This window comes from Peromyscus maniculatus, chromosome 7 (assembly GCF_049852395.1).
Source record: "Peromyscus maniculatus bairdii isolate BWxNUB_F1_BW_parent chromosome 7, HU_Pman_BW_mat_3.1, whole genome shotgun sequence".
Lineage (NCBI taxonomy): Eukaryota > Metazoa > Chordata > Mammalia > Rodentia > Cricetidae > Peromyscus > Peromyscus maniculatus.
The window spans coordinates 119,654,930-119,664,886 of NC_134858.1; the positions used below are offsets into that span (position 1 = coordinate 119,654,930).

The 9,957-nt window shown below is 52.9% G+C and overlaps 1 protein-coding gene across 10 annotated transcripts in view; it reads right to left on the reverse strand.

Moving 5' to 3' along the window:
- Ccdc13 (coiled-coil domain containing 13) overlaps window positions 1–9,542 on the reverse strand; it is a 39,152-nt gene extending 29,610 nt beyond the window's left edge. For 4 of the 10 annotated variants that reach the window (XM_076577431.1, XM_076577429.1, XM_076577427.1 and 1 more), the window contains exons 1-5: window positions 9,432–9,542; window positions 5,083–5,306; window positions 3,652–3,800; window positions 1,355–1,497; window positions 219–308 (exon numbers count right to left, since the gene is read on the reverse strand). In XM_076577431.1, the coding sequence (XP_076433546.1) occupies window positions 219–308; window positions 1,355–1,497; window positions 3,652–3,800; window positions 5,083–5,300 (600 nt within the window). In that variant the 5' untranslated portion in view covers window positions 5,301–5,306; window positions 9,432–9,542. Of the gene's footprint in view, window positions 1–218; window positions 309–1,354; window positions 1,498–3,651; window positions 3,801–5,082; window positions 5,496–8,688; window positions 8,816–9,431 lie in introns of all 10 variants that reach the window. The other 6 variants (XM_076577432.1, XM_076577430.1, XM_042281972.2 and 3 more) reach the window with 4 other exon arrangements.
- Window positions 9,543–9,957: the final 415 nt, after the last annotated feature.

The following is a 9,957-nucleotide window of genomic DNA, read 5'->3' on the forward strand; positions in this document are numbered from 1 at the left end:
CTAGCTCAGGATGGGCCTTCTCTTGCCTCTGTCAGGCATCCTGGCCACAGGGCATAGACAGAGCTGTTTCCTTGGGCCGCTCTGAGGTGGCCACAGTGGCAGAGAAGAGCCCTTGGCTGAGCAATGGGTAGGGCATGGCAGGGTACCCGAGAACCCCCTCAGGAGGGGAGGCCCAGGTGACGGCTACCTACAGACCCAGCACAGAGGAGAACTCGTACCAAGGCTCTGTCTCCCGTCTGGGTCCTCAGTGGCTTGTCCTCTGTGTCAGTGGTCCCCTTGGCCGGTGGCCTGGCTGGTGCCATCTGCAGCTGAAAAGCAGACCTGGTATTAATAGTTGGTTGTTAATACCTGCTGCTGCGGGTGTGGCCACCGCCCTGGTGTCGGGGCCCTTGGCTCACTGGCGGATCACTAATGGAAGGAATGTGAATGGGAGCAGTCGACTGGTGGTCAGCCCTGCTCCCTGGAGCAGCCCAAGGACCTGCTAAGACCTTAATAATAACCACAGCGCAGCCACACTCTCTGTGGTGGTTTGAATGAAAATGGCCCCCTACGCTAATAGGAAGTGGCGCAATTGGCAGGTATGGCCTCGAGTGTCGCTGGCGGGTGGGCTTTGAGGTTTCAGAAGCTCAAGCCAGGTCCAGTGCTGCTCTCTCTTCCTGCTGCCTCAGATGCAGATGCAGAACTCTCAGCTCCGCTTTGGCACCATTCTCTGAGCCAATTCTCTAGAAATACATCCCAGGATGAAGAAAATCTTGTTCAGTGCCAAGTGTGAGGACCAGGGTGGGGCATGCAGGGCCTGGGACTAGACTTCAGACTCAGGAAAGGCTGCAAAGGCTCGCTCGGCCCAAGGATCCCTCCCCAACTCCTGAGGACCCAGAACAACTGGCTGCCCCGGGGGAGGGACAGCAGAAAGGGGAAGACAAGAGCAGGGTCCTTGCTCCCGGCTGTAGCTACAGATGAGCAGGGGTTTCTGGGAGCTGACTGAGCACATGTTTATCTAGCGCTTTCTATGTGCCAGGCTCCGTTCTAAGCAGTTTAGAAATACCACATCATTCAATTCTCAGGAAACCTGGCAGCAGGACCACCACTGTGGCCACTTGGTGGACGGGAGACAGGCACAGTTAGGGGCATGGTAGCAACTTCAGGATTCACAGGGAAGCTCTGTGTCCATCTCCCTAGCCAGACCATGCCAGGCTTCTTCTCAGCCACCAGCGTCCCCTGGCTGCCTGTCATACCCCCTCTCTCTGGATGTGGCAGGAACTGGGGACCTCACTGCAAACCCTGTGCCCTGTGCCCTCCAAGTGTGGCCTCTCTCTAGAGTGCCCTCCCGAGGAAGAGCAGCCTAGACCCTCACTTCATGCTCCAGCTCCTGGATGCGATTAGTCAGCTGCTTTACTCTGGCCTTCGCGCTCTCGGACTCTGCCATCAGCCCCCGGTTCTTCTTGGACAGTTCAACGATTTTGGTAGCAACTAGATCTCCAGCCATCCCAGTTGCCCCTAAAATGAAAGGAATGGCAAGTTCATTAAAAATACAACCTGCACCTCAAATCTACACAGCTGTTCAGAGAGTCAACCATGGTGTCTAGAAAGTCATGGCCTCCAGCAGGTAAAGAAACTCCATTTCAGCTGAGTTTGGGGTAAGATACAGTGTAAACACCCACGTTTCTCATGGAATAGAGTCTGTGGAGGAGGCTTCCAGAGAGAAACAACTGACAGCTTCCAGAGAAGAAACAGGAATGATCCAGGGATGGTCTCCCTGGGAGCTAATTTCCTCATGGGACTCAACAACAACAACAAAAATCTGCTTTTAGCCACCAGAAGACTGTCCAAGGAAGCCGAAGGAGCAGGGAGAGAGCCCGTGAGAACGGCAAACATCCTTTCCATGCCTTCCTGAGTCCTTCCTCCAGGACAGCCTCACCTCTGAAGCTGCAACCCTGGGGACAGACATGGCAGCAGAGGGGGTGAGTGAAGACAGTCTTGAAAATATGTGATCGCTACAAGCAGAAGTCTCAGCACTGACCACGGGCTCTTCCATACAGGTGGTATAGCATACATGGGAGTGATGTGGCAGCTCATGTCTGCAATGCCTGCACTCGGAAGATGAAACAGAAGGATCAAGAGTTCAAGGCCTGCGTTAGCTACACAAAGAAACAGAGTATAGCCTGTGCTACATGTGATTTTGTCTGGAAAAACAAAACACAAAGCTGTAATACGCAAGCAGGACACAAAGGGACCTAGATGGTGCTAGTTTCCATAGTCTTTGGCAAGTGGATGAAGGAATTCTAACTGGAGTGTATGCTGTGCTTGGTGTAATTCTAAGGCAAACAGGAAATGGAGCTGTGCCTGGTGGTGCACTAGTAATTCAAGCATTTAGGAGGCTGAGGAAGGCCAAGTTCCAGGACAGCCTGAACGACACAGAGATGTGAGGGGAAGAAAAGAGGGGAGAGGAGATGAGGGGAGGGAGACAGGAGGAAAAAAAAAGGAAGGGAGGGAGGGAGGGAAGGGGAAAAAAACCAGACAAACAAGGACCAGCCAGATTTCTCTCTTCAAAGCAAGGGCTGAATGATGATTTCAGCATGGAGAGTGGAGCTGAGCAGTCTCAGGGAGAGTCAGTCGAAGCTGCCAAGTCTGCACTGGCAGATGGTGGAGATGGAACCACAGGACAGGCTGGGGAGGAGGGACCACCCCAGGCCCTGTTGGTGGACATGGATCTCCTGCTCTGCTTGGAGCTCACTGGTTTAACCACAGTTCCCCACCTCCCAGCCCCTGAGCAACAGGAAGCAAAGTTGAGTGTCTGTCCTCACAAACCAGAGCCTTGACTCCTGTATTTTCTGTTCCGAACAGGAAAAGCCAAAGAATGGAGGGACTGGGTGCATCCAGCTACCCATGGCCTTTAGGATGCTGTGGTCCTCCTGATGGGAGTCAGAACTGTTCCGGGAGACAGGGAGGGACTCTGGAAAGAGCAGGGCCAGCCCTGCTGCTCCCTGTGGTGGATGGCACTAGCTTTCCGTCAACAGCTATCTGGGAAGATTGATGTGTCTACAGGAGCACTGTGTCATCAGGACTAGAGTCCTCAACAATTCACATGGCTAAGGTCAGAGGCATCACTGCAGAGACTGTGCCTAGCACACACTCACGGGGCCAAGGTTACCCCAAGACCTGCAGGACCAGTCTCTCACAGCTCTGGTGCCAAAATCTTCACCAGCAGAAACAAAGTGTAGCCCAGACCTACAGGGCTGGGGTCAGCATGGCAGCTGCTGAGGGAGTTTGGGTCCCAGACTTCTGCAGCATATAGCAGTGCGGGTAACGTCCAAGCCAGGCACCAAGGAGAAACAGACCTGCCAGCAACTCCATAGACCACTGTGACCACCTGACCCTTGCTCTGCTCTCTGGAGCCTGCAAGACAGCCAGGCCCACCCTCCTGGACTGCACAGCCGTGGAGGAGGAGTTACAGGACAGCCAGGCCCACCCTCCTGGACTGCACAGCCGTGGAGGAGGAGTTACAGGACAGCCAGGCCCACCCTCCTGGACTGCACAGCCGTGGAGGAGTTACAGGACAGCCAGGCCCACCCTCCTGGACTGCACAGCCGTGGAGGAGTTACAGGACAGCCAGGCCCACCCTCCGGGACTGCACAGCCGTGGAGGAGTTACCTGTGAAGGCAAACCTGTCCTCTTCTATTTTCTTCTTGAGGTGTTTGATCTCAAAGTCTCTCTCCTTCAGCAGTTTGTACAGCCGCCCGTTCTCATCGACTGTCTCCCTGAGTTCACTACGAAGCTGCTGGATTTCGTCTTCCAGCACCCTGTATGGGAAAGGTGGACCAACTGCTCCTCATAGGCACTAACCAGGGCCCAGCGTCCTGCTTCTTGCTAGGCTTGTAGTACCATGGTTGGGCACTTGGGGGCACTAAAAAGTTGTCTGCACAAAATAAGACTGAAAAGTAATTGATTAAGTGTGGATGCACCATGTAGGAAGGCTTGGACAGTGTTGCTTATTTCTTCATATGGGTTCTATAAAAACCCTCATTGTGTGTGTTTGTGAGCGTGTGTGTCCACGTGTACGGGTGCATCTGTGTGTGTACAGTTTGAAGCCAGCAAAAATAGATTCTGAGCAAAACTAGAAGAGAGACAACTCATCAGTGGCTTTGGTCTTTGGTACAAAGCCAGCCGGAGGTGCCACATCAGCCTGCGGGTCTGTGTGCCCATGGTACTGTCAAGTCCAGAGCACCGAGAACATTCTGGACATCTTCCAACCTTCCTACCAGTGATTTAAAAAAAAAAAAAAAGGTAAGGAATCTGCACAGCCTCACACTGCTGTAAACAACAGAGTGGTGTTTACATGCTGCCGTCTCTCAGGGTGTGTGGGATGCTGGCAGAGGTGGAAGCCAGGCAGAACCAGGATGACTACAAACTATCAATTCCATCCCTTTCCTTAGAAACATGGATTTTAAAGGTGACTCCGAAAGAAACTCCCGACCAATAAACCACAGCTTGAGGAGTCTACAGTCCTCCATCTGGCATACACACACACACACACACACACACACACACACACACACACACACACACACACACACACAGGCCCAGCGGCTCGCATCCAGAAAGCAGAGCCCTGTCGGCTACAAGAGGCCTCAGCTATCTGTGCCAAACCACTATGAGCTGACAAATGCTTGTCCAGTTGAGCCAGCTGTCCATATCAGCGGCCACTTCACCCCTCCCTCCCCGTGCCCCCCTCCACCGTCCCCTCCCTCCTCACCGTCCCCTCCCTCCCCACCTCTCCTCCCTCCCCGCCGTCCCCTCCCTCCCCACCGTCCCCTCCCTCCTCACCTCCCCTCCCTCTCCACCATCCCCTCCCTCTCCACCATCCCTTCCCTCCCCACCTCCCCTCCCTCCCCACAGCCCCTCCCCACCGTCCCCTCCCTCCCTACCATCCCTCCCTCTCCACCGTCCCCTCCCTCCCCCCCCTCCCCCCTCTCCCCCACCGTCCCCCCTCTCCACCGTCCCCTCCCCACCTCCCCTCCCTCCCCACCACCCCTCCCTCCCCTCCCTCCCCACCGTCCTGCATGCCGCTGAGGAGGTCCTTACCTCTTCTCAAAGATGTTTTTCAGGTTCTGCTCCTCTGTGTCGAGGAGGCTGAGGCTGTCTGGGATCTCCACAAGCTCCTCCTGGTCAACTTTGCTTTTACAGCTCAGCTCTTGCTCCTTCTTTTTCTCCATCTGTTTCTGTAACCTCCTGTGCTGCAGCTCCTGCATGGCCTTGAACTGGAGCCGCAGAGTGTCTGCTGAGCCTTCCTCAGCTGCCATCCTGCCCTGAAGACAGAGGAGGCCTGTGGCGACGTGTGCCATCTGAGGCCCAGGTTCTCATAGAGCCATCAGTGAGTCCAAGGAGACACCCAGAATCCTTCACCTCAGTCACCGAGAGCCAGGGCTGGGCAGAGACTGCCTGGCCCTTCTGTCAGCACCTCCCAACTCCGGACGCACATCAGCTTCTCACAGGGGCTGCCAAACAGAAGGTGTCTGGGCCCATCCTCAGACCAGCTAGATCCCCATCTCTGGAAAATCGGCCCCAGCTATCTTTCAAAGCTGAGGGACAGATCTGGGTGGATGGCACATGACTACAATCCCAGACTTTGGATCTCAGTAGGAGAATTAGTTTAAGGCCAGCCTGGGCTATATGGTCCTGCGTGTCAAAAGCCAAAAATAAATAAACACACAAACAACTTGTCTGAGGTGTAATTCACATCCATCAAAGCACATACATCAAATCTTTCTACCTGTGCTGCTGAGGTGACCCCCTGCTGGTGCTCAGAAGACAAGCCCCTTAGAGTCGGTTGGTCGGTCTGGCCTGCATCCTCGTCCATGTCTGTTCTTCCCTTCCCACAGGCAAGGGGAGGGCTCAAACCGACACAAGAACCGTATCTACCTTAGGGCGCAACAACCAAAGCCACCCTTGTTTTCTGTTTCCTCTCTGAAATTTCACTATCAATATCAAAGTAGGAGTTTGTCCCAAGATGTTGTCTGTCTCAGTCTCCTCCCAACTCCAAACAGAATCTAGGAGATAATTCCTATCTCCTGGGGCCATCCATCTCTCCCGAAACGTCTATATTCCCTGGCTCCCTCTGCCCTGGATGCTCATCTACTACTCAGAGCCAGCAGCACGTGCCGCATGCGGGCATGTCAAATAACTCACCTGGCCTTTTCTCCTGCTTGACTGCCTACTGCCAGTTAATTACTGCAGGGGCCCAGGGCATCCTTAGTTTTCCACTTATCCCTACGCCACCACAATCGTATCCCGGCCCACACATCAATCCCCCACACCATAGCTGCTATTCTGCTTTCCGACAGATATGACCCTCAGCTAGGCCACGGCTACCACGAAAGGCATCTCCGTCACACCCAAAGCTCCCACGGGTCCCTTGCTCTCACACACCCTTGCAGTCCCCACCCCAGCTGCTCTGCTGATTTGTTCTGCCTTCTGCAGAATTTCACAGGGCCAGAGTCACACAGTGGTTTTTTTCTTTTTCCTAGTGCCACCTTTCAGACATTCCCTCCCACCGCGTCATGTTTCAGGCCATTCCTTTTCGCCCCTGTGTAGCATTTTAATGTCTAGACGCCACACTGGCCTAGAGTTCTACCTGCCACTTGGAAGTCTGAATAGTTTCCAGTTTATCCCAGAATCAAACTGCTATGAACATCCACACTGAGACAATCATTTCTCTTGGTAAATACCTGAAGTGAAAATGCTGGGTCTGTAATACAATTCTGTTTGCCTTTCTAAGAAACTGCGATCCATGCACAACGTACACACAGACTCACACACACATGCGTGTATGCAAACATACTCTCTGTTTTTCACCATGCCATGTCTTCAGTCACTTTAGACTCTGGCAACAAGGCCATCATGTGGCCCCTCAACCTTGTACTTCAGCTTTGTGAGCCAAAATGGATCTTAACTAATCGAGATCTCAACCACAGTGGGCTTCACTGGGGCCACTCACCTCCTTCCTGCTGATCCTCTGACCCCCCCCTCCCCCAACAGTCCCTTCTGTGCCCTGTGTCTCCTGTCCCCCTCTTTCCTCTGTGCCTTTAGATCCCTTCCCAGGCTCTTGATCATTTCTACTTTCACGGCAGCAGCCCAGACACAGATATTACAGTCTGGAATCATATGACAGGAAAGGAGATATTCATCTTCCTAAGCTTGGCTTATTTTGTTTAACACAATAATTTCCAGTTCTATCCATTTTCCTGCAAATGCCACGGTTTCATTTTTCTCAAGTTGCCTTATGTACATCTTCTTCATCCATTTTCTGTTGATGGACATTGGTGCTGCTTCCATTTCTCAGCTGGTGGTGATGGTGCCACTAGCCTGCGTGGACAGACATCTCCGTGGCGGGACCTCCGGAGTCTCCTCTGGTAAACCTCTTTCTACTTTCTCTACCTCAACCCCCAGAGTCTAGGGCCTAGACCAACAACCATCAGCTAATGGGCTACTACCACAGTTTCATAGCTCAGGCCTTATCCGTTCTTATCTCACCCTCTACCACGGTCTGTTCTTGACACATTAGCCAGGGTGGCCTTGTACTGTCCAGTGGAGCGTGTCCATTCCACACAAAGCCAGGCCCAGTGTGCTCTGCCCTCCACTCCCACGAGGTCACTAGGGGTGTCTCAGCTCACACCCTTGCACACTTGCTGTTCCCTGGCTCCTTTCTGGGCATCTCTGGATCCAGTGGGCCTGTCCTCTGGGGTGGCCTCCCTAATGACCTGCACCCCTTTCCCAACTGTGTATTAATCACCTTTCTCATTGCTGTGTCTAATCTGTGACAAAAGCCACTTGGGGGGGGGGTAATGATTTAGTTTGGCTCACAGTCTTGGGACACAGGCAGCCATGGCGGGGAAGGACAGAGATCAGGACAGAGAGAGGAATGTGGTTACTGCACTCCCCCTATCAATCTCCTACCTTTGATTCAGTCTGGGACTCCATGGGATGGCGGGTCTTCCCTCACAGATACACTCGGGCGTATTTCCCAGATGGTTCTGAATTTCGTCAGGCTGTTAGTGAGTATGAACTACCATCCCTGCCTCTAAGCCAGGTCTCACTTCCCAGGTCACCTGACACGTAGCACACTTGTCTGTTTTCTCCCACTAGTATATAAACTACAGAGGACGCACATTTGTTTTTAATTGAGATGGGGCCCTGCAGTGGCTGGTGCTGGCTCTTGCTGTGTAGATCAGGCTTGCCTCAAACTCACGGCACTCATGGCACCCGCCTGCGTTAACCTCTCAGATCCTAGAGTTACAGGCATGTGCCACCATGGCTGGCAGGACACGGGATTTATTTATTTATTATGTATTCAGTGTTCTGCCTGCATGTATGGCTGTACACCAGGAGAGGGCACCAGATCTCATTATAGATGGCTCTGAGCCACCATGTGGTTGCTGGGAATTGAACTCAGGACCTCTTGAAGAACACCCAGGGTTCTTAACCTCTGAGCCATCTCTCCAGCCCCAGGCCACGCCGTTTTCATCCACCTTGTTCATGGCCACGTGGTACAGGACCTAACAGTGTTTGGGACATGGTGGGTGCTTAACTAATATTTCCAGAAAAAGTGAAAGAATTTGGCCTTTTATAGATAATAATACTTTGTAATTGTAACAAATACTTAGATAACCACAGACAACCATAATTCCTTACAATCTTTGTTCTGTTTTCCTTTTGAAGACAAGATCTTCGTATTTAGTCCAGTCTGGCTTCACACGTGAGTATGGTTGTCAATTTGGAGCTAACATGGGGTTTCTAGTAAGTTTTGGACCAGCCGGGGCTACTCAAAAGACCAAAGGGAGAAGGAAAAGACGTTCTGTTAAGTGCCTGGGCAGGGTCCAGAAACCGCAGACCGGAGTAGCACTTCCCACCATGGCGACACTTTCCATCGTGTGTTAAACCCGACCCCCAACTCACCCCTCCCCCATAGTAATAAATCCCCAGTAATAGCCTGAGGCCTCTGGAGCCCAGGCAGGGCAGCAGCGTCTTTGCAGGGGTGGGGTGGGGTGAGGCCTGAGGCCGCGTGCTGAGTGGTAGCTGCAGAAGACCTGCGCCCTGGTCTTACCCAGACAGGACGAGGGTCCGTCCTCTGCCTCACTAGCCCTTCCCACCCGGAGTCCGCAACTCGCTGCGGCCGCGGCCCGGATCTTACTTAGGTTCGGTCCCCACTCTCGTCCCCCGGTTCGGTTCCCCATTCTCGGTCCCCGGTTCGGTTCCCTACTCTCAGATTCCGGTTCGGATCTCCACTCTCGGGTCCTGGTTCGGTTTCCACTCGGCCCCCGACTCTCGTCCCCTAATTCGGTCCCCTACTCTCGGCTCCCGGTTCGGTTCCCACTCTCCGCCACCGGTTCGGTCCCCGCCAAGCTCCCGGCCTCTGCAGCCCCCACAACACTTACCGCGGCCCTGCTTCAAGATCTGTCCTCAGGGCCGCCGGCTGGCGCTTCCTCCGCCCTTCCCGACGCCGGCACGCGCTGCCCCGGCAACCGTCACCAGGGAAACCAATCAGGTCGCCTGCGTCTACGGGAGCCGGGAGAGCCCCTAAAGGACTGAGTGGACGGTGCTGCCAAACTGCACCCACCAGCTGGACGGAAGAGGGCACCGCGCCCCTGAAGCTTTCACTCTTCCGGAGTGTATTTTATTTAAGGATTTATTTTATTTTATTTTTTTAATTTTATTTTATATTTTATTTATTTTATATTTTATTTTATTTTATTATTTTATTTTATTTTATTTTTTATTTTATTTTATTATTTTATTTTATTTTATTTTACTTTATTTTATTTTATTTTATTTTATTTTAAAGGCAAGGTCTCATGCATTCCAGGCTGGCCTCAAACTCACTCTGTAACCTAGGATGACGTTGAACTTTGGATCCTCCTGCCCCCACTGAGTGCTGGATGACGAGCTGCACCACCACGAGTG